General features: G+C 43.6%; 1 protein-coding gene across 2 annotated transcripts in view; it reads left to right on the top strand.

The window, feature by feature from the left end:
- Positions 1 to 24,672, top strand: part of CAT (catalase) — an 89,432-nt gene extending 64,760 nt beyond the window's left edge. For both annotated transcript variants that reach the window (XM_077462839.1, XM_077462830.1), the window contains 5 exons: positions 1,128 to 1,266; positions 2,755 to 2,885; positions 13,687 to 13,794; positions 16,830 to 16,916; positions 22,019 to 24,672. In XM_077462839.1, the coding sequence (XP_077318965.1) occupies positions 1,128 to 1,266; positions 2,755 to 2,885; positions 13,687 to 13,794; positions 16,830 to 16,916; positions 22,019 to 22,066 (513 nt within the window). In that variant the 3' untranslated portion in view covers positions 22,067 to 24,672. The remainder of the gene's footprint in view (positions 1 to 1,127; positions 1,267 to 2,754; positions 2,886 to 13,686; positions 13,795 to 16,829; positions 16,917 to 22,018) is intronic.
- Positions 24,673 to 25,248: the final 576 nt, after the last annotated feature.

Consider the following 25,248-nt stretch of genomic DNA (forward strand, 5'->3'; position numbering starts at 1 on the left):
GAGGCATATGGTCTGAGCACTGATAGGCTGACCCCCCCACCCCCCACCCCTTCAACCTATGCAGCAATACTGGCAGCACTCATACTATTTCCCAAAGACAAGCTTTGGATATGACGCTGAGCATGTGCACTTAACTTCTTTGGTCAACTATGGCGGGGCCTGTTCTGAGTGGAATCTGTCCTGTTATACTTAAGAAGCATAGGCTGCAAGTCCTGCCCTTTTTCCAACCCCACCCCCCGATCCTCCTACTGAAGCACCCAGGGTGGCTGCCCTTTCTGTCTGATCTTGGCAGAGGAAGACTCACCTAACAGAAGAGGCATTAGCACAGCGGACACATCCTACTGACTGTAAGTTATGTCCCTTATTATGGCTGCACTTAGGCATTAAATATGTAATGAGCACATATGGTTGCACCCATACATATGATATGACTACTGAATAAGAACAGAAAGAGCTATAAAACAAAATGGGAAGTCCTCTCAACCTCCTCTTCAACTTTTGCATTTTTTTGGGGGGAGGGGAATGCGCACCTGGTTTTGACAGGTACCTGCTCCCGCTTTCACCTGGATCTCCTAAATAATCTAAACAGAAGTTTGCTCCCCCCTGTCCGCAGCCTCTTAGTACATGTCACAGGTCCCGGAAGGCTGTGGGACCATTCACACAATGCAGTAAAGCATGTGCATGCACAGTGGGAAGCCGGCTTTGAAGCCACAAGGAGTCACAGTTGGCTTCCCACAGTTAGCATGGCATGTACCAGGGACCCAAAAACTGGTGAAGAACAGAACATTTTTACAGACTCTGTTCCCTAGGAGTGATTGCAGCCATATTAGTGCACTTGCAAAAACACAGTCGAGTACTGTCTGTGCTAATATTTTTTTCACTAACCATTAAATTATTAGGAGAAGCTTTCGGGATCATACCCTCTCCACCTTAGTCCAAGCAGTACAAAATGATTGAGGAAGAATTGTAATTGTGGTCTCATAGCAACCCATCAGGGTCAAATGTAACACAAAAAGCAAAAGCTGAATTATGTAGGTGCTATTGGGCATCACAAAAAGTTCTAATTTCAGGAGGTTTGATAAATGTGGCCCTTTGTCAAAGCCTATACAATATTTTATGGTTTGCAGGGACGTCTGTTCTCCTACCCGGACACGCACAGGTACCGCCTGGGACCAAATTATTTGCATATTCCAGTGAACAGTCCTCGGTCAGCCAATTCCTGTCACTACCAGAGGGACGGCCCGATGTGCATGTTCGCTCATCCAAGTAAGAGCACTTTTATCTGTGTGTGAGTGGATTGTGTGTGATTGTTTTATTGATATTAAAGTAAAACTAAATGCAAACTTTTTTATTTGGGTTTTAATGCCTGGCAACTTTGTTGCCATCAGTGTCCCATTGGAAAGATTTCCCTTCCCTTCCTGTCCCCTAACAAGTAGCAAGAGGAAATCCCTCGAGAGCGACGCAATCCCTGGTTGTCACCAGAAATAATGTTCCTACTGGAAGATTTCTCCTGTATTTCTGTTCTGGTGACAACCCATAATGTCAGATTTTCTTTCACTTTGGATGAAAATGGTAAACAGATACACATAGATTAAAAATAAATAAATAAACAGGACAAGTAGAGAGACGAACAGGAGCACAGACAGCAATAAGACCCTGATAGGGGTGTTAATCCCACTCCACTCTCTAAAACTTATTTTGCCAACTTTAATAACCACTTGCTGACCGCTGCATGCCGATATACGTTGGCACAATGGCAGCAGTGAGCAAATGGGAGTACCTGTACATCCCCTTTAATTTGCAGCGCTAGCAGTCAGTGTGCAGCGTGACCGCGCCCCCGGGTCTCGCGGACATGATGTCCACCGGTGTCCTGCGATCGTGTCATGGAGCCGAAGAATGGGGAGATGTAAGCAAGGCATTTCACTGTTCTGCCTAGTGACTTGACAGGCATCTACTGCTCCCTGTCATCCCCCACAGTTAGAATCCCCTAGTGTTTAACCCCTTCCCTGCCAGTGTCATTTACACAGTAATCTGTGCATTTTTATAGCACTGATCGCTGTATATATGACAATAGTCCCAAAATAGCGTCAAAAGTGTCCGATGTGTCCGCCGTAATGTTGCAGTCATGATAAAAATCGCAGATTGCTGCCATTACCAATAAAAAAAATAATAATAAAAATGCCATAAAAAAATCTCCTATAAGACGCTATAACTTTTGCACAAACCAATCAATATACGCTTATTGGGATTTTTTTTACCAAAAATATGTAGCAGAATACATATTGGCTTAAATCGATGAAGAAATTCATTAAAAAAAAAATTATTGGATGTGTTTCAAACCAGAAAGTAAAAAATGTTGTATTTTTTTTTTCTAAATTGCGTTTTTTCTTTTTTTGCACTATAAACAAAAAAAAGACTGAGGGAACCAAATACCACCAAAAGCAAGGTCTATTTGTGGGAAAAAAGGAAAACAATTAAATATTAGTTTATCTGGGTACAGTTTCACACGACCACGCAATTGTCAGTCAAAGTAACGCAGTGCCGTATTGCAAAAAATGGCCTGGTCATGAAGGGGTTAAACCTTTACGGAGGTCAAGTGGTTAAGTGGGTGTTATAGAGTAGATATACAGAGTTCCCTCTTGTAGCAGCAGTCTTCAGTATGAATTCAGAATTGATATCTGTGCCCAACCATGATGAAAACTTAGAATTTATTGACATATGTATGACTTCTACTATATCTCACTGTTTTCATAGGTCACATGCCAAACTATTATCCGAACAGCTTCACATGTCCTCAGAATATACCCCAGCACAAGGAGAGCACCTTCATATCTTCTGGAGATGTTGACCGTCATGACAGCTCTGTAGAGGATAACGTGTCCCAGGTAATGAGGTTGGGGACGGGAGGCAATGCTAATGCCGTGTACACACGACCGGACTTTCTGGCAGACTAGGTCCAACGGGATCAGTCCGTTGGACAATCCGATTGTGTGTGGGCTAGTCCAATCGTTTTTCGGGGAAAAAATTTAGGTGGACCGAGAAATAAAACATATTTAAAATCTTTCCAACGGACTAGAGTCTGGTCTAAAAATCCGTTTGTCTGTATGCTGGTCCGACGGACCAAATGCAACGCAAGGACAGCTATTGGCTACTGGCTATTGAACTTCCTTGTTTAGTCCCGTCTTACGTCATCACGTTCAAACCGAATGGACTTTGGAACGGACTTAGTCTGTTCATGTGTGGCCAAGTCCGTTCGTTCGGAACTGGGACTGTTCTGTATTAACTACTGAAAGTTAATATTTTCTTTCCCCAAACTAAAATAAAAAAAGGCGTAAAGTTTATGAAATGTTTTACACCCTGGGTGTTTGGGGTGCCAATATGAATTATAATAAAAAAAAAAAAAAAAAAAAAATATATGTATATATATATATATATAAAATATAATATAATTCTATCTAAAAAAGGGACAGAGGAATCCCAAAAAAGTGAGCCATACTACCAATATAAATTGGACAATTTATGTTTTATTAAATAACCAAAAACATACACTTATAAGCCCCTAAAGTTACACTAATCTTTGGTTTAAAAAAAGAAAATTCTATTCAAGTCTGTATTCTTAACTCAGAAAAATCCCTATTATTGCTCTCATTCGTCTCCAGATTACTTTTCTTTTGCTGCTGTGATGTGAATTCCTGTTAGAGGGTGGCTACTTTCATTCTCCATGGTCCCAATGTATGTAGGAACGTAGCTAGACATGTGCAAAAGGAAAAAATTTGTTTAGTTTCGTTTCGTTTTAATTCGTTAATTCATTAATTTCGTTTAGTTATATTCGTTAACTTCCTTAAATTCGTTTTCGGATTTCGTTTAGTTTTCTACCGAATTCGAAAAATCGGCCACATTCGAAAATATTTCAACGAAATTCGAAAATATTTCTACCGGATTCGAAATGATTTCAACATGATTCGACATTATTTCAACCACATTCGAAAATATTTTGTGACCCGACTTTAGGGCCATGTATCTCGGGGTCACTTGGTGCTAGAAACTCCAAATTTGGATATGTTGTAGTGCTAGTACTATTGTGTTTGCATACCAAATTTGGGGGTTCTAGCTATAAGTGACCCCGAGATATGTGGCCCCAAAATTGGGTCGCAAAATGTTATTAGTTAATAGAGCAGTTAGAAACCCCAAATTTGGTATGCAAACACAATAATACTAGCTCTACAACATATCCAAATTTGAAGTGTCTAGCACCAAGTGACCCCGAGATACATGGCCCTAAATTCGGGTCACAAAATATTTTCGAATGCGGTTGAAATAATGTCGAATCATGTTGAAATCATTTCGAATGCAGTTGAGATAATGTCGAATCATGTTGAAATAATTTAGAATGCGGTTGAAATAATTTCGAATTATGTCGAATTCATTCAAATTAATTCGTTGTATTTCTTTCGTATTCGTTGTAATTTGTTATTTTTTTATTCGGACATTCGGATGCATCCGAATGTCCGAAAGATGCAAAATTCGGCCGAATTTCGATTCGTTACGAAACGAATTGCACAAGCCTAAACGTAGCCACCCTCTCTTGCTCACTCCCCAGGTGGACTATGGATTATGGGATTTGTGGTGTGTATAGAACAATACACATGACCACTATTAATGTTTACTGCTCATTCCAAGGAAACACAATTGATATGAGAAAAGGAGAGGTTTGGGAGTTCACGGAGGACATTACAAGAAAGCAGAAAAAAATGATGAATAATGGATCATAGGGCAGCTAGTAGTGGATGTCATAGCTCCCAACTGTCCTTGATTTGAAAGGACTGTACCTCTTTTGGAAGAAAAATGCCCCGTCCATTTTTCCTCCTCAGTTGTCCCTCTTTTTGGTCTGAAGTATAGACCTGTATACAAAATTTACTATTTAACTATCAAACTTGTACTATTTAACTAACTAACATCTAAATTATTGCATTTGGTAATTTCAAAAGCCAATATAAAGGAAATGTAGTGGATAAAAATAACACTTGTGTGTTTGTAGTGCTACCCCTAAAAGGGTTGCTGGATTTGTTGTTGTTGATTTGTTTTGTTGCTTTCCCCCATATAGCCAGGCAACAGGAATTTTCTCACTCTCTCCAGAGGCTCAATAAAGCAGTCCAGGGCATTTGTTTTTTTTTTTTTTTTTTTTTACAGGGATGCACTTGAATAGGGAAATAGAGATACATGGGATGCCCGGAAATGAAGAACTTCAAATGAACAGTGACCTGCTAATGTCTCTAGCTAATGTCTCTCTATGAACTAACTCCAACCATGCTGCCCATCTATGGGAGTGATGGTGAAGCTAAAGTAGCAACAAAAAGTTCCAAAACTGAAGTTGCAGGTGCAGCTCCTAGCTGTGTTACATAGATAGTCAGGTTGAAAAAAGACACAAGTCCATCTAGTTCACCCTAAAAAAACAGCAGGGGAAAAAAATCCTTCCTGATCCCCCGAGAGGCAATCAGATTTTCCCTGGATCAACTTTACCTATAAATGTTAGATTCCAGTTATATTATGTACATTTAGGAAAGAATCCAGGACTTTTTTAAAGAAATCTACTGAGCTTGCCAGAACCACCTCTGGAGGGAGTCTATTCCACATTTTCACAGCTCTTACTGTGAAGAAACCTTTCCGTATTTGGAGAATAAATCTTTTTTTCCTCCAGACGTAAAGAGTGCCCTCTTGTCCTCTGTGATGACCTTAAAGTGAATAACTCAACAACAAGTTCACTATATGGACCACTTATGTATTTGTAGATGTTGATCATATCCTCCCTTAATCCCCTCTTCTCAAGAGAGAATAAAAATAGTTTCTTTAATCTTTCCTCATAGCTGAGTTCCTCCATGCCTCTTATCAGTTTGGTTGCCCTTCTCTGCACTTTCTCCAGTTCCCCGATATCCTTTTTGAGAACTGGAGCCCAAAACTGAACTGCATATTTCAGATGTGGTCTAACTAATGATTTGTACAGGTGGGCAAAATGATAGGCAACTTTGAATGAAGGGACTTTGTTTGCTTTGGAAACCGCAGCTTGTTTGCGTTATATGCACCTGACTGCTCTTGACTTAAGCTAGAGGTATTGGGGTGCTCTTGTCTGCTTTGCACTGACTCTAAGCTGTCCCCTGGTCCCAGACATGTAATGTATTGTGCCTTACTGTCCTCTTTATAGCCTTGAGGTATACTTACTGCTGAACAGGCTGATTCTGGTTCCCTTGATGTCTGCAGCTAAGCCTAGTTGAGACTGGATTTGCAAAGGGTGTGAGGCTTCCAGCTTCCCTGTCTCTCACTTCCTTCCTCTCCTGGTCTTCCTTCTGCCCCAGGGGCAAAGCCCCCCAGCACTGGGGTCCCTCCAGATGACTGGACCCTGGACTCTGCTCCCAGACTGCCAGGCTCCTGGGTATTTATAGGTTGTTCTCCCACTTTCTGGGCCTCGCCTCCCCAGGGATTGGTGGGAACTCCATAAATATTCAGGCTGCAGCCTCTGTTCCCTCACCCTCTAAGTTTTAGAACTGTCTAGTGAGTTCTAGGGGTCAGGGAAGGTAACAGAGTCACAGCCTTTAACCACTTTCAGACCGGACCATTTTGCTGGTAAATGACCAGAGGTCTTTTTACACTTTGGCACTGCGCTGCTTTAACTGGTAATTGCGCGGTCATGCAATGTTGTACCCAAACAAAATTTGCGTCCTTTTCTTCCCACAAATAGAGCTTTCTTTTGATGGTATTTGATTGCCTCTGCGATTTTTATTTTTTGCGATATAAACGTAAAAAGACCGCAAATTTTGAAAAAAAATGATATTTTCTACTTTTTGTTATTAGAAAAATCCAATAAACTCAATTTTAGTCATACATTTAGGCCAAAATGTATTCAGCCACATGTCTTTGGTAAAAAAAAAGTCAATAATTGTATATTTATTGGTTTGCGCAAAAGTTGTCACATCTACAAACTAAGGTACGTTTTCTGGAATTTACGCAGCTTTTAGTTTACGACTGCCTATCTCATTTCTTGAGGTGCTAAAATGGCAGGGCAGTACAAAACCCCCCCAAATGACCCCATTTTGGAAAGTAGACCCCCTAAGGAAATTGATAAGAGGCATGTTGAGCCCATTGAATATTTTATTTTTTTGCCTCAAGCGATTGAATAATGACAAAAAAAAAATTTTTTTTTTTTTTTTACACAAAGTTGTCACTAAATGATATATTGCTCACACATGCTATGGGCGTATGTGAAATGACACCCCAAAATAAATTCTGCTGCTTCTCCTGAGTACGGGGATACCACATATGTGGGACTTTTTGGGAGCCTAGCCGCGTACGGGGCCCCGAAAACCAAGCACCGCCTTCAGGCTTTCTAAGGGCGTAAATTTTTGAGTTCACTTCTCACTACCTATTACAGTTTTGAAGGCCATAAAATGCCAAGATGGCACAAAACCCCCACAAATGACCCCATTTTAGAAAGTAGACACCCCAAGCTATTTGCTGAGAGGCATGTTGAGTTCATGGAATATTTTATATTTTGCCACAAGTTGCGGGAAAATTACAAACTTTTTTTTTTTTTTTTTTTTTTTAACAAAGTTGTCACTAAATGATATATTGCTCATGCATGCCATGGGCATATGTGAAATGACACCCCAAAATAAATTCTGCTGCTTCTCCTGAGTACGGGGATACCACATATGTGGGACTTTTTGGGAGCCTAGCCGCGTACGGGGCCCCGAAAACCAAGCACCGCCTTCAGGCTTTCTAAGGGCGTAATTTTTTGATTTCACTCCTCACTACCTATTACAGTTTTGAAGGCCATAAAATGCCAAGATGGCACAAAACCCCCACAAATGACCCCATTTTAGAAAGTAGACACCCCAAGCTATTTGCTGAGAGGCATGTTGAGTCCATGGAATATTTTATATTTTGCCACAAGTTGCGGGAAAATTACAAACTTTTTTTTTTTTTTTTTTTTTTTCACAAAGTTGTCACTAAATGATATATTGCTCACGCATGCCATGGGCATATGTGAAATGACACCCCAAAATAAATTCTGCTGCTTCTCCTGAGTATGGGGATACCACATATGTGGGACTTTTTGGGAGCCTAGCCGCGTACGGGGCCCCGAAAACCAAGCACCGCCTTCAGGCTTTCTAAGGGCGTTACAGTTTTGAAGGCCATAAAATGCCAAGATGGCACAAACCCCCCCCCAAATGACCCCATTTTGGAAAGTAGACACCCCTAAATTTAGGGGTACACTAGTGAGACTAGGTAATAAATGGCGGGTGCCCTGAAACTATAAAAAAATAACTAACCAACCAGCGTCACCTGTAACAGTTATATGGTGATCACTGGTGAAAGGGTTAACTAGGGGGCAATTAGGGGGCTTTATGCGGTAGTATATGGGGGTCCCTGGCGCTATAAAAAGCTGCAGCGAACCTAAATACCTACCTGCCTAACTAGCGTCACCTGTGACACTAATACAGCGATCAGAAAAACGATCGCTTATTAGGCTGGGTTCACACTGGAGCGATGCGGGAACGCCACGAATGCGCGGCGGGTTCCCGCATCGCATGCCTCCCGGCGGCAGTTCACACTGCCCTATGCGAACTGCTGGGAGTGTCAGTGAAATGTTACTGACACCCCCAGATCAGTTCGCATATCGCAGTGCGATCTGCAAACTCGGATCGCATGGTGTGAACACCCATGCGATCCGATTCTGCTGCGGGCCAAAAAAAGGGTCCCGTGCGAATTTGCGGCGGGTGCGGTGAATGGCTGAACTCGAATCGCACAGAGATCGGATGTGATTTGCACTGCAGTGCGGTGCGAATCACATCCGTTCTCATAAACCGCTGCAATGTGAACCCAGCCTTAGTGACACTGGCGACGGGGGGTGATCACGGGGTTAAACCTTTATTGGGGGGGTTAGGGGGGTACCTTAGAACTAAAGGGGGCTAACCCTAACTGCCCTAACAGTTATTAGTCACAAATGACACCCGCCGGGTGATCAGGGGGTTAAACCTTTATTAGGTAATAAATGGCGGGTGCCCTGAAACTATAAAAAAATAACTAACCAACCAGCGTCACCTGTAACAGTTATATGGTGATCACTGGTGAAAGGGTTAACTAGGGGGCAATCAGGGGGCTTTATGCGGTAGTATATGGGGGTCCCTGGCGCTATAAAAAGCTGCGGCGAACCTAAATACCTACCTGCCTAACTAGCGTCACCTGTGACACTAATACGGCGATCAGAAAAATGATCGCTTATTAGGCTGGGTTCACACTGGAGCGATGCGGAAACGCCGCGAATCCGCGGCGGGTTCCCGCATCGCATGCCTCCCGGCGGCAGTTCACACTGCCCTATGCGAACTGCTGGGAGTGTCAGTGAAATGTTACTGACACCCCCAGATCAGTTCGCATATCGCAGTGCGATCTGCAAACTCGGATCGCATGGTGTGAACACCCATGCGATCCGATTCTGCTGCGGGCCAAAAAAAGGGTCCCGTGCGAATTTGCGGCGGGTGCGGCGGGTATGGCGGGTGCGGCGAATGGCTGAACTCGAATCGCACAGAGATCGGATGTGATTTGCACTGCAGTGCGGTGCGAATCACATTCGTTCTCATAAACCGCTGCAATGTGAACCCAGCCTTAGTGACACTGGCGACGGGGGGTGATCACGGGGTTAAACCTTTATTGGGGGGGTTAGGGGGGTACATTAGAACTAAAGGGGGCTAACTCTAACTGCCCTAACAGTTATTACAGTCACAAATGACACCAATGCAAAAAAAAAAAAAAAAAAAAAATGACATTGGTGTCACTGTGACTGGGGGGCAGGGGTAATTGGGGGGGTGATCGGGGGGTAAAGGGGGGGTGTGAGTGTGCCTGGCATGTTCTACTGTGTGTGTGAGTGTTGGTGCAACTTACTGATCCGCTCTCCTCCGTGTCGGAACGAAAAATACCGACACGGAGGAGAGAATACATCACTTCCTCTCCTGTGTTTACATTACAGGAGAGGAAGTGATGTCACCGGGGATTTCTATTCGTCGGGAGCGATCGCGAGGGGGTGGCCATGAATGAATGGCCGTCCCCTCGTCCGGGATCGCTCCCGAACGAATACCGACCGCCGCAGGCACTGGGCGGGGGCCCGATCGGGCCCCCGACCCGCGGGAGGCAAGGGACGTACATGTATGTCCTTATGCCTGCCCGTGCCATTGTACCGACGTACATCGGCGTGCGGCGGTCGGCAACTGGTTAAAGCACTACACAGTCTAAAAACAAATGAACTCCTGCTCCTCTGCCTACAGAGGAGCCGGACTAAATTCAACTAGGAGGGTGCTATGTTTAACTAGGAGAGCAGAGCAGGGTTGGGACTGAGGGCTTATAGTCCAACCAGAAGTAGCGGTTCAGCCGGACAGGGAACCAGCTGTGGTTGGAGGTAAAATGGGAAACTGTCGCTACTAAGGGGCCATTCACCTTGTTTCTGGAGATCACTGTGAGTAAGTTGAGGACAGTAGTAGCGCAGACTTCTCATCAGGGGTGGTGAAGAAGTGGGAAAACCTCCGCAAGTGGCAAGTCAGGGACCCAGCGGGACAGCAGAGGTGACGCTTGTGGAGCATCAGTGAGTACCAAGCCAGGAACCTAACGTGTCAGCGGGGGTGAAGCTTGAGGAGTATCTGTGAGTGCCAAGCCTGGGACCAAGCAAGGAAGCGGGGGTGACGCTTGAGGAAGATGCTGAGTGCTAACAGTGAAAGAGCTCAGGGGATCCAGGGGATCCGCAGTCTAGTGAAAAACTGGGAGTTCATTGAGTGAAGACCCATAGTGAGTGATTGTGGAGTAATCTGAGAACTGTTCGTGTTGCAAATAGTTGAATACCATTGCCGTTAGTAACTACTACAAGATTGTTGCCATAGGAGACAGCAGTGCTACCTATACAGAAGTGGTGTTGAGCTGGAGACCTTAACCTGTATAGCTGTCTTTCTATAGAAGTCTCAGAGTCTGCTTATTATCATTGCATCCACTTAAGGGTGTCTGGGCCCTAACCCTCTCTCCCCCAGTTCTGTTCAAGGGACAATAAATCTCTTTGCATTCTAAAAGTGTTTGGCGCCCACCATTTTATCTTTCATTACACCCACCGTGCCTTGCAACCCACTCTACACAGTAGGCTGTCAGCTGTCCCTAACTCTGGAGTTCACTATTAGATCTCAGGGGCCCCGGGACTTTGCTACACCATTATACCAATATTGCTTGAAAAATCTCCTTCCATGTTGTGAGTGCTGATCGTCTGCTGGCCATCTCTTTCCAAAACTTCCTTGGTTCCCTGTGGGCTTTGCAGTTTTGCCTCTGCTCATTCCTTTGATTTACGTTCCAGTTTTAAAGACTACATATCCCATGGTGCCTTGATGCCTGCAAGCAGCGATTTCTGTACTAACTCCACCTCCTGAAATGCTTCCTCTCAGCACCTCTGCAGTTCAGAAGACAGGCTCTGTGAAATGTGTGACGCAGCAGTGCCTACCCACAGGGCATAGTGACTACGTGTCATAGAATTCAAAGAAATAAATGTGTGGGGATCTTCACACAGAACGTTTACAAACTTCAAGATCCCTCAGATACTAGTAGTGGGCTAGAAATAATTGAAATTCAATTTGGGAATGCATATATGATTTAAAATTTTGACCGGAGATACACTTAACAGGCCTTAAAAGAGCTTTTAAAATAAAGCCTTACTTACAACTCTAGCTGCAGGTACTGTGGAGTAATTCATTCTCAAAGATTGGTCTCTAACAGCTTACAGCACCTGCTGTTTGTTGAAATTAGAAGTCTTGCAGGCTGCCAAGAATCTACTACCATACATACTGTATTAAGGGGAGATGAAGCGTACATTTTATACCTCTGTTGTGAATGTTAACCCATTCCCACCTGTACACATATATGTGACAGCATGGTGGGCCCTAATGCTTAACTGCCACCTACTGTATATGCATATCTCTTTTGTGCTGGGATCACTCAATCGGGCGCCCCCAGTGCTGTGACAAAGCTGTCACCAATAGCTCACAGTCAGGGCTGGATTAACATAGGGGCTATTGGAGCTGAAGCTCCAGGCCCCTACCTTAATATAGGCCCAACCACCCAAAAAGGACATGGAAAGCAATGGGTCAACGGGAAGAGATCTCCCTTGACGAGCCCTGAATTCCACATGCACCGCCTGGGCAGAGTGGTGGGATTGTTAATGGGCACTGCATGAGCAGTCCTAACAGAAGCCTGGGGCATGCCAATGCAGGGCTCTTACAGAAGTCTGGGGCTTCCATAGTGTTAGGCCTGCGCAGCTGCACTCTTTCAGCTCCGAGTGCACACCAATGCACGGCCCTTACAGAAACTTGGCAAGTCAAATGCCAGGCTTCCCTAGTGTTATGCCTGTGTGGCTGCACACTTTTGAGTTTGGGCGCATGCCAGCACAGGCTCTTGGAAAGCAGAAGGGTGCCCAATAAAAGGCCCACCAAAATCCTCAGCACCAAGCACATGATGCTATTAATCCGGCCCTGCTCACAGTCACCTAGCAAGGATTGGGAGCCAGTAGGGCGAGCTCATGGTCATGTGATCGCTGTGACAGCCAGTTGCAGTGATCATATGATCAAGGAAGCCCATGTATGCCGGGCAAAGATGGCAGCCATTCAGCATTACAATCATCGTAAAAGGGGGAACAGCAGAAGGCAGGTAAGGATGAATTTCTCCACAGTGCCTGCAGCTACATAAGTGAGTGAAGGCTCGTTTTAAAGTTCTTTTTATTGTTTGCTCGAAAGGTGTAAATATTTGAATATGCATAATCTGGGCACAGTTGTGCTTCAAAGCCCTTGTACACATGGTCCGACATTCCGATGGACAATGTCCGATCGGACCGTGTTATCGGATAATCCGACAGTGTGTGGGCTCCATCGGACGGTTTCCGTCGGAGTATCCGGCGGACCAAGTTTTCCAGCTGGGCTATAAAATTTTCCGACAACATGATCCGATCGGACTTTGTCCGATCATGTGTTGAGAATTCCGATCGGACAAAGTGCCACGCATGCTCAGAACAATTTCCTAGACCAAAGCTATTGGCTACTAGCCTGAACGTAGTCCTGTCCTAACGAAATAACGTCATCACGTTAAGTACGATCGGATTTTCTGACAACTTTGTCCGACTGTGTATGCAACAGTTTCAGACAAAATCCGTCTGACAAAATCCATCTGACAAAATCCGTCTGACAAAATCCGACGGATTTGGTTGTCGGAATGTCCGACCGTGTGTACAAGGGCAAAGAGTTAGTACATCTTTACAGAAAAAAAATGTAACGGTGAACATCCTTCCCACGATATACTTACCTCCAGGGTTCCTGAGCTGTCAGCACCCCCACAGCCGCTCCAGTGGTTCTGGGATTTGAAATCAATGCTAATATAAAAGATGAATAACCCCAGTAGTGGAGCAGATACGGATCTCCTCCTGCCAGAAGACTCAGATCCCTTGTGCAGCAAATACAGTGGCAATGTTTTATTTATTTTTTAATGATTGAAAGCTCCAATTAACAAATTGGAAAACCAAATAAATATGTACAATGTCGCCTTGTATATGTACATTAAGGTGATGCTAATAACTTTACTGTAATAGAATATCATCATGAGTGACATCATGTTTGGTTTTAGGTGAGCTCTTTCTACAATAGAACCCTGAACTCAGAGCAGCGCCAGAGACTGTGCGAGAATATTGCTGGTAGCCTAAAGGATGCTCAGCTCTTCATCCAAGAGAGAGCGGTAAGTCACATTATTAACACAATGACCGGAGAGAGAGAGAGAGTCTTAAAGGAAACAGCCACTGATTTGCTCTCCTTTGAAGACCATTGTCAACAGAGAGTACCCTGTACAGGGGCGGACTGACAACTCATGGGGTCCCCGGGCAATAGGAGATTATGGGGCCCCCAGGCAATCAGAGATTATGGGGCCACACAGTATACAAAAACACACACACACAGTATACAATCACACAGTATACACAGACATGTTTCTATTGGCTGAGAAGGTACTGGAGAGGTGGGGCAGCTATAATCTCTGGATTTTTAGACCAAAAGGATGTCGGTAAGGGACATTTCAGGGACAGATGTGTAAAACACACAGATTTTTACATACTGTCCCTGGTTTTACTGAGGCTGGCAACCCTGATGGGGCCCCCTAGTGTCCCGGGGGCCCTCGGGCAGTGCCCGAGTGGCTGAATGGTCAGTCCGCCCCTGACCCTGTATTTAATGTTTATTTATGTGAATTAAAGGTTAAATATATTATATAAAACGAGAAAAAAATGAAAAACAGTGAGCAAACTTAAAAAATGTCCTAAACATGGTCTCATTTCCCTTTAAATTCATTTTACAAGGTCTTTTCCATTTATTTATTAAATTTATACATGTAAAAAGGCAAACTTTGATGCGTCTTAATGGTTTAAAAACAAGGTCACTGTACATAGTTCTTTAATTGTATACACATAAATAAGCAAGTTTCACCTCTTTTAGGTCTCTTTCACACTTGCAGTAATGCTTACCGCCCTCTGAAAAATAATCAATGGTGGCTCACTTTTTAGAGAGCGATAAAGCAGTAGCAGGCATACAGGAGGCACTACTGCCACACCCTGATGCTTTTTTTTTTAAACCTTTTTTTACAATTTACATAGCGGAACCACGCTGCAACTGCAAGATGAGCATTTAGCCTTCTGTTGCGGTGTGGCCGAATTAAACTCCAGTTTTACAGGCAGTGCTGCCTGAGTTGTGCCTGCAAAGCATGTGTACAGCCCCGTCCAGCCGTAATGTTATAATTCGGGTGGGCAGTCGAGGGGGGGGGGGGGCTTCTTTTTACTGCCCACTAGCTGCCTGTGTGAAAGAGCCCGTAGCCAACGTTCACACTGAACACGGCTTTGAAATCGTGCGAGTTCATCTGAGATCAACTATTGAACGATTTCAAAGCTGCATTTCAGTCCGACATTCGGGGGCTACTTGAAAGACATTTCTGCGAGTTCATGTACAGATGTCTGTTGAAATCGCCCCCCAGAAGTCACCAAAAGTAGTGCAGGAACTACTGTTGGAGATCAGTGCGGCGCTGTAAATTTGGCGTGGCACCGATTGGAACGCTCCTATTGCTGGCAATAGGCTCCGATTTGACATGCCATTTGACCTGTCAAATCGCATTTCAAATCGTGCCAATGTGAATGGGGGCTCAGGGCAAGTTATGCAAGCATGTCTGACTGATTGAAAGCAATACACTTTCTATATGGCTGAAATCAACAAATTGCTAAAAATAAATAAGCAAAAAGTATGGTCAAGCAAGCATCAAAAAATGTAAGTTATGCCAAAATAACTAAAATAAGAAAAAAATCTATATATGTATACAGTGCCTTAAAAGAGTATTCATACCCTCTAAAATTTTCCACAACGTAAATGTATTTTATTAGGGTTTAATGTGATGGACCAACAGAAAGTGGAAGGGAAATGATAAAAGGTTTTCAAAATTTTTTACAAAAAAATATGTGAAAAGTGTGGCGTGCACCTCCTAATTCGAAGTGTCATCGCCTGCTTTGTTAAATTCTAATGTGGAAATAAAGCTTAGAACTCCATCATATATTGCCTACAACCAACCACAATCTGCTGTCCATTACTGCAGTCTGGGGGCACACAAAAACAATCCACAAATAGTTAGACCCCTTTCACACTGCCCTTGCAGGACGTTTAAAAAACTCCTGCAAGCAGCATCTTAGAAATCAATGGGGCAGCGTGGCTATATCGCTGGCATAGTGCTGCTGCAGCAGCGCTTTGCGGTGGTTTCAACCCTTTCTTGGCCGCTAGCGAGGGGGTAAAAGTGACCCGCTAGTGGCCAAATAGTGCCACAAAATTGACTGTAAATCGGCGATAAAATAGCAGCGCTTTACCGCTGACGCACCCACCGTCCCAGTGTGAAAGGGGCCTTATTCCAGTTCTTTCAGTTATAGGTGAACTCTGATGGGATGAGGCAGTTGCTAGCTTCTTGCACCTCATGATGATTTCAGTGGAAAATTCTCCCTGTCAAATTCCCTTAGATTTGCTCTTGCCTACCTAGGGCCCTCATTCCCCCTTTTACATGAGCGGTGATCCCAGGCATTCTTATAACCCATACACGGTCAGAAATTCAGACGGAAAAAGTCCGATCGGATTATGTTGTCAGAAAATCCGATTGTGTGTGGGCTCTATCGTACTTTTTCTGACGGAATTTCCGACGGAAAAAGTTTGAGAGCTGGAGTTATTATTTTCCGACAACAAAATCTGATCAGACTTTTTCCGATCGTGTGTAAAGAATTCCGACGCACAAAGTGCCACGCATGCTCAGAAAAAAATTGGAGACAAAAGCTATTGGCTACTGGCCTCTACGTAGTCCTGTCGTACGTTACGAACATCACCTCGTTCCGAACGATTGGCTTTTCCATCAAATTTGTGTGACCGTGTGTATGCAAGACTAGTTTCAGCCAAAATCTGTTGGAAAAAATCAGACGGATTTTGTGGTCAGAATGTCTGAAGGAGTGTATGGGGCATTACACCTGCTACTTCAGTCTCATTAATATAAAGTGAATAAAAGCCCAACAAGGATGGTGGAAGCCCCTCATAATGTGCAGACCTGGGAACTTAGTGCAGAGATCTCACCACTGAAATCCCTAAAATACAAAAACAGCTGTTGGGTAATTTAGATTGTCAGCATCTGCCAAAGATTGAAATGAACTGTCTTGGCTGGACTGATCTTTTTTTTAATCATGATTTGTCTAACATTTATTTTTTTATCAGGTGAAAAACTTCAGGGATGTTGACCCAAAATTTGGCTCCTGTATTCAGGCCCTTCTGGATAAGTACAATGCCGCCAAAGGAAAAGAGGTGGGTGTCCTTTTAAATAGAGTAATTCACATTTTACCCCAGTGTAAGAAATGTCATCACTGCGGGTGCTAAATAACAGAGATTGGCATCCAAAAGAAAAAATGTATTGAGCTCATAATAGAACTCAGTGTTCTTGTGAACTGGAAATGGCTGGGGACCCTCTAGTGCAGCCTTTCTCAACCTTTTTGTCTCAGAGGAACCCTTGAAATAATATTCAGGTCTCGATAAACCTCTGCTAAAACCAATTTATTGGGGGTCAATGTAAAAAATGCTCTTTACAGTGGTGGTCTGGTGAGAAGAATGACCCTTACATTGGTGGTCAGTAGGAAGAATGCTCCTTACATTTGTGGTCAGTGGGAAGAATGTTCCTTACATTGGTGGCCAGAGTGCCTCTTACATTGTTGGCCAGTGGGAAAAACACCCATTACATTGGTGGTCTTTGAGAAGAATGACCCTTATCTTGGTGGTCAGTTGGAAGAATGTCCCTTACATTGATGGCCAGTGGGAAGAATTCCCCTTACATTAGGGGTAAGTGGGAAGAATTTCCTTTACATTAGTGGTCAGTGGGAAGAGTGCCCCTTACGTTGGTGGTCATTAAGAAGAATGCTCCTTACATAGGTGGTCAGTGGGACGAATGCTCCTTACATTGGTGGCCATTGAGAAGAATGCTCCTTCAATTGTTGGTCAATGGGAAGACTGGCCCTTACATTGGAGGTCAGTGAGAAAAATGCTCCCATCATTGGTGGTCAGTGGTCAAAACATCACTTACATTCATGGTCAGTGAGAAGAATGCTCCTTAGATTCGTGGTCAGTGGGAAGAATGTCTCTCACATTGGTGGTCAGTGAGAAGAATGTTCCTGACATTGGAGGTCAGTGGGAAACATGTGCCTCTTACAATGTTAGTCAGAATGCCACTCTTGTGAACAGCTAAAATAATGTTTGGTGTCATGCCACTGACTCTGCCAATTGGTGTTGGGTTTTAAACTATGCAAGCACCATGGGAGGTCAATCAGCCACAGTTCAAGGAACACCTAGAAAATTCTGGAGGTATTCTAGGATTTCACTAAACCCTGGTTAACAAGGGCTGCTCTAGTGACTAGTGAAGGTTGGATTTAAGGAAATCATACAGTCCACTGAATGAATGAATGAATGAATGAAATACTTGTATAGCGCACAATGCGAACTGAATCGCCACTGACAAAGCAAATCTAATTCCTTTCAGGGTGGTGAGTAGGAACAATGTCCTAAATCAGGGGTGCCCAACCTTTTGAAGAGCGAGGGCCATCAAAGTGACTTGGTAACCGGTCGTGGGCCAAAATAAGTGTAATGGGCGGATGACGGGTCTGTATCTACGCTGCATATGCAGAACGGATATGGACACAGCCCATGCTACTGTATGGGCCCTCCAATTCAATCTGACGGAATGGGATGGTTCCCCTTCCCTTTTTTTTTTGCTTATCGGATTGAAGGTAAGCAGGGGTAAATGGACATAGAGGTGAATGGAGAGTCCCATTGGGTCCTAAGGCTTCTTTGACAATGATGCGCCATGCGCACCTGTGGCTTTCCTGAAGGTTAGCTGCACTTTGCCATAGACTTCTATTATATCCTGATGGTGTAGTGCACTTTCTGAAAGCGCACCAAACCCACAGGTAATAACAGAAGTCTATGGCTCAGTGCAGATAACCCACAGGTGCAGGATTAGTTTAACAGCAGCCTAGTAACGACTGAAGAACAGATATGCCCATATATACACTGATTTCATTAACAAACACACCTTTAATAACAGTCTTCCATTCATTTTTTCCCCAGCTGTTGCTGTCCAGGGCAGAGTGCATTTGGTATCGATTGTGACAGGGGCTGGCGCTATACAGGAAGCATCAGTGTATGCAGCTCTGCTCTGCAGCTTCTTGCTTTCTCTACCGCCGGCTTCATTCACAACACTGATGCTTTGGGATGGTGGGTCGGCAACCTGCAATCTGGGCTTGTCAAACCACCATCCCAGAGCAGGAGGTCGCGGGCCACATCAGAGGGCTCCGCGGGCCACATGTGGCCCACGGGTCACTGGTTGGGCACCCCTGTTCTAAATGCAAATCTGTATAACTTAATCCAGTACTGCAGGATGAACCTGGAGCCCCGGCCCAGTAATATACACTTTAAGTTCTCTTATTTGTTCTGCCATTGCTACCTAATGTGCTGAGCATTTCACAGGCTGAAGCTGTACAGGCTCATCTCCTGCACTGCCATGGCTTACTCTGACTTCACTGCACACTGTGAGATTCTCACAAGGTGCATTAGAAGCAGAAGGCGCAGATAGGGCCCACTTCCTCACTGCGGACATCCTGACTGTCTCTGGCCCGCCCCTTTCATTCAGTGGATTTCATTTTTTTCCATAATGGAGGCTCAGCATTATGTGTGGGTCTTGCCTCCGTTGGTCCTCATTGAAATTCAGGAAATCTCCAGCCAGACACTCACCAATCAAGCCATTTTGATATTGGCATAACTCTTCCCAAAAGCCAGCCCACTGCTTACATTAGGGCGGACAACTCTGGAGAAGAGTACTGAGGCAGGGTGATGTGATTTTGTCAGAAAGAACAGCATCCTGCTGACTCCTCCCACCAGTCCTGCTCTACCTGCATTGCATAGAATTAGAGATGGCCTTGCGGTTCGCCCGGCGGTCGGTTCGCGGCGAACTTTGCTCGTTCGCGATTTACCAAACCGGCGGACTTATGGCGCTGTTCGCGACGGACATATTCGTTTACATTGTGAAGAACTTTGACCCATGACACATCCATCATGGGGTACAGGACAGCCAATTGAGACATTTCAGCACATGGACATACCCCCTACCTTATAAATAAACTTGATCTGGCGGCCATTTTACATTCTGTCTTTTGTCAGTGTAGGGAAAGGACGCTGTGTGGAGCAGGGACAATCAGTCTGTAATAGCACAGAGACACAGTGATAACAACACTGGGTCTAAAATAAGGTATGTAATAACAATGTAAAGGCTTTATTAATCACTTCACATCCCGCCAATGTACCTATGACATCCGCAGGAGGGATCTCCCATCCTGGGCGGGCGTAATATGACGTCCTGGGCTTCCCGGCCATCTGGGGGGCACACGTGCGCCCCCCGGCGCGTCACTACGGAGCCGATGCGTGTGCCCAGCGGCCGCGATGTCTGCTGGGCACCCGCGATTGCCCCTTAACTGAGCAGGACTGTGGATCTGTGTGTGTAAGCACACAGATCCACGTCCTGTCAGGTGAGAAGAGATCGATGGTGTGTTCCCAGTACAGAGGAACACCGATCGGTTTCCTCACCTTGTGAGTCCCCACCCCTACAGTTAGAATCACTCCCTAGGCAACACAGTTAACCCCTTCACCGCCCCCTACTGTTAATCACTTTACTGCCAGTGACATTTATAAAGTAATCAATGCAATTGTATAACACTGATCGCTGTATAAATGTGAATGGTCCTAAAATGGTGTCAAAAGATCTGTCCGCTGCAATGTCAGTCATAATAAAAATCGCAGATCGTCGCCATTACTAGTAAAAAAATAATAATAATAAAAATGCCATAAAACTATCCCCTATTTTATAGACGCTATAACGTTTGTGCAAACCAATAAATATACGATTATTGTGATTTTTTTTTTAATTTTTTTTTTACCAAAAATATGTAGAAGAATACGTATCGGCCTAAACTGAGAAAAAAAAATGGGATATTTATTATAGCAAAAAGTAAAAAATATTGTGTTTTTTTCAAACTTGTCACGATTCTTTTGTTTATAGCACAAATAATAAAAACCGCAGAGATGATCAAATACCACCAAAAGAAAGCTCTATTTGTGGGAAAAAATTATAAATATGTAATTTGGGTACAGTGTAGCATGACCGCGCAATTGTCATTCAAATTGCAACAGCACTGAAAACTGAAAATTGGCTTGGGCAGGAAGGGGGTGAAAATGCCCTGTATTGAAGTGGTTAAAAATGTCATTGGCATGTTGATGAGGTGAAAATTAAGAACCAGGCAGGGCCGTCTTTAAGGCAGGACAATAGGGGCAGCTGCCCTGGGCCCTGTCATTATTGTGGGGCCCAAAGCAGCTGCCCCATACTTGCCAACTATCCCAGTTTAAATTCCCTTGTCTCCTGAGGTTTTAGTCCAGTGTTGTGTCCTGATATCTCAGTGTGAAGTTCTGTTACTAATGCTGCCCAGCTCTGTCCTATTGTTGTGTACAGATGACTCACCTGCAGACCCTGTGATTACATGTAAATACCAGCATTGATATGTAAATAGTGGCTGCATTCATATGTAAATATCAGCGGACCGGCAGCATTCATATGTGAATAGAGGCAGCATTCATATGTATATCATGCCCCCCTGAGGTCATATCCATCACCTATATGGAATGCTTTCCACTGGGGAGATGGAGGGGCATGGTGAAAATTGAACACACCCACCCCTCCCACAGGACTGATCCCAGGAGTCCTAGGATCCCTAGGTGTTTTCTGTCTATTAATAGGTCTCCTCACCTCCTTGGTCCATGTTGTGCAAGCAGTGAGGAGATGATGTGCTGTAACCTCTAGCAACCAATCAGTAAGCTGTAATGATGTGCAGTAACCTCTAGCAACTAATCAGTGAGCAGTATTGATGTACAGTAATCTCTAGCAACCAATCAACAAGCATAAATCATGTGCTGTAACCTCTAGAAACGAATCAGTGAGCAGTAACAATATACACTGTAACCTCTGGCAAGCAATCGCAATTGCTGCCTGGTCTGATTCAGTAAGCTGATTTTGAGTCTAGCTGCGATTTATTGTATGACTCAAAGCAGGTGGAGAGTGAAACTGCATGGGGGGGGGGGGGGGGGGCAAGACATTTTTTGCCCAGGGTCCAATCTATATTAAAGACAGCCCTGGAACCAGAGGAGGCAAAATATTTACAGGTTAAACCTCAGCTTTAAAGTGGCCGAGCGTGTGGCAGGAGGAGCAGATATTCAAACATTCAGAACTGTGGGATACCTGCAGCGGCTGGTTGTGGCAAAGCAGCAGTGTTTGAATAATAACTGAGTATATTCTATATTTTTTCCCTTTCCTGTAGGAACCTCTGCATAATTATACTCGCTACGTGTGTCCCAAGGCGCAGTAGGGGACCGGAAACTTCTACGGACAGAGAAAAGAAGAATAAGTTCTCATTTCTTTAGTAAAGCCTTAATGTTCCTACAATTTCATAATTAAGCATATTAAGGTTTTTTTATTATGTTAAAAGTTGTAAAAGTTAAAAATAAGATTTTTTTTAATTTAAGTTATGGATAGATGGAGAATTTTTAAGTATAGTGAGAACGTTTTAGAATCTGTGTCAAGTTTGTATTACTGTCTGATTCCCCATGAGTGAGATTTCCTCTTAGGCTGGATTCACATCTATGCAGTTTTAGTGCTTTTCGCATTTTGAAGATTTGCACCACAGAACGTGTTCCATAGGAAACCATGTTAAATGGACTGTAGTGCAAATCTACAAAATGCAAAAAGCACTAAAACTGCATAGGTGTGACTCCAGCCTTACTTCCTATACAAGTGACAGATAGAATAGGAAGTGACAGGAAATCTGTAAACAGGGACAGCACTTCAAAACCCGACCACCCTAATAAAAACAAAACAAAAATGTGTTTGTGCAGTTGTGCTTTCAAGACCTCCTACATGTTTTTTTTTTTTTTCAACCAAAGGAAGTTTATGATTGAATCTGTTTCTTCTTATTTCAGAAAATTACATAGTTAACAATCATTTAAAGTAAAACTCCATCTTTCCACACACTTTACATAGTTTGTTTGGGCCAGCATGTCCCTCACTAACCTGGGAGGCCGTATGGCGGTATAAATTGTATGTAGCTGCAGCTACATATGGCATACCGCATTGTGTTCTGGGTGTGAGCCTAGATTTCCTGTTTCATAATTAGAAGAGGGAAGGTCTGGACCACCGCACTCCAATAAAAACGCCTTTATTGTGCAAAATAACAAGTACAAACCACAGCAGGGTACAGGATAATAGCGTTTCACACTCTCGACAGCGCTTAGTCATAGCTAATATAGTCATAGCTATGACTAAGCACTGTTGAGAGTGTGAAACGCGTCAGTTTTTTTTTTTATCCTGTACCCTGCTGTGGTTTGTACTTTTGTTATTTTGCACAAAAAAGGCGTTTTTAGTGGAGTGCGGCTGTCCAGACCTTCCCTCTTCTAATTGCTATATGCTTAGCCTGCATCTGATGCTTCCACCTTGAGGAGAGTGCCATTTCCATACATCCACCTGGAGCGGTGATCCCTTCCCCAAAACTTCCTGCTTCATACCCAGAACACAGAGTCTACTGCAGCACCGCTCAGCCGCACAGAGCAAGCAATGTATTCTATCAATGAATACAAAGCTTCTACTAATTGGCTTAGTCAGAGAGGCGGGCTGATGATGTCACAACCTCTACCAATCAGAAGAATCTTTGTATTTATTGATAGAATACATCGCTTGCTCTGAGCAGCTGGGCGCCACAGCAGTAGACTCTTCTGTGTAGTGGGTATGAGACAGGAACTCTTGGCTTGCATCCGGAACACAATGGGGTATGCTGTATGCAGCTGCAGCTACATACAGTTTATACCGCATATCCAGCGGCCTCACAGGTTAATGAAGGACATAGTGTATTTTGGCCAGCTTGTAAAGTGTGTGGAAAGATGAAGATTTCCTTTAATAAGTACTTTGAAGAATGAGCCATACTACAGTGTCAACAGTAGAGAACTACGTTTAGGAGACATATACAGAAGAGTATAGGTATGCTGTCTTTTATCATTAGGGTGGGATATTGCTAGTACCCAATAGAGTTATGCGTGAATTTCAATAAAAAGATTTGAAGGCAATCCGAAACCCTGAAGGTGATAAAAAGGATTGAAAGAAGAGATTAGAAAGTAAGAAAGGTAAATTAATACCAGGACAAATGACGATGCAGATAGGAGGGATAAGAGGGATAGGAAGTGACAGGGAAGAGCTTGTAATAGATGTGACCAGGTCTTTCCATTGGAAGTGAGGAGCAGTCATAAGAGCATGTCCAATTCTATTCCTTTGTATGGAGAAAGTTTAATGTAGGTTAGAGGATTGAGTAGTTAAGTAGTAGTAGAGGACTGAGAATTAGGCAGGCTCATCCATATGTACCATTGGGACACATGCCTCTCTTCAGTTGTTATTGTTGGCCTGTATCTTCTCCATTCTTATGATATTAGTCATGGTATCTACCATAAAGTTAAAGGTTGGGTGATACTGGTGTCCCAGTACAGAGTGATGAGCTGTCTAGATGTAGATATGACAAGGCATAGCAGCCGTTTTTTTTTTTTCTGGTTGGAACCAAGGAGGATGGATAATTGAGGTATATCTGGGGTAGGGTGGCCAAGAACGGGTTAGACCTAATTTGTCAATAATTGTTCTACCCAGTTGGTATCCACTCTTTTTTCATGTGGGATGGAAAGCCCATTGCCCTGATGACCTCATCTGCTCATGTGCGTCAATATGATGCCCCACCAACCGTTTGACATTTAGTAGAGGTGCTGAACAACCATATTCATAAATGCCTAAATTCAACCCCAACTTGAATCAGCTGATCTTGGATCTGAAAGTCTATGACCAGTTTAAGGTTTTATTGCTGTTGGCTATTATCTGTTTGAGAATATATATCATTTGCGTTCCTGTTGTTAATCAGAAATAAAATGTTATCTTTTTCCTCTGCATATTGTGTGAATTAAAGAACCACTGATCTAAAAAAAAAATGATATTCCCAGTGTATATAATTGTATGGGTCAAAAGGTTTTAACAGCCAATGCAGGGTTTTTCAAGGAAACCAGTCTTTTACCATTGTGGCTTAGGGGTCCAACAAAGTAAAATGGTTGTATTGTTTAAAATTACCTGGTATTTATTCAAATAGATGCAGTACTGGTAATGCCTTCAGGTCTAGGATTTCCATACATTCAAGTGACACCGTCTTCTGGACAAATAAAAATTGTCTTCTAGATTTTATATACAGTATAGTCATTTAGCGTCTGTTTAAGCACAGTTGCTATCAGTGATTGGCTGTACTAGGGTCGTCGGTTGGAATCTCAAGCACGGCACTACCTGCACAGAGTTTGCATATTCTTCCTCTGCCTGCGGTCTCCTTCCACACTCCAAAGACATGCTAGTAGGTTAATTGGATCCTGCCAAAAGCAGCCCTAGTATGAATGTGAGTTTGGGAGCTTAGATCATAAGCTCCTTGAGGGCAAGGACGGATGTGAATGTGCAATATATGTGTAAAGCACTGCATAAATT

This window comes from Lithobates pipiens, unplaced genomic scaffold (genome assembly GCF_037356315.1).
Source record: "Lithobates pipiens isolate NorthernLeopardFrog02 unplaced genomic scaffold, aLitPip1_a1.2 Scaffold_10, whole genome shotgun sequence".
NCBI lineage: Eukaryota > Metazoa > Chordata > Amphibia > Anura > Ranidae > Lithobates > Lithobates pipiens.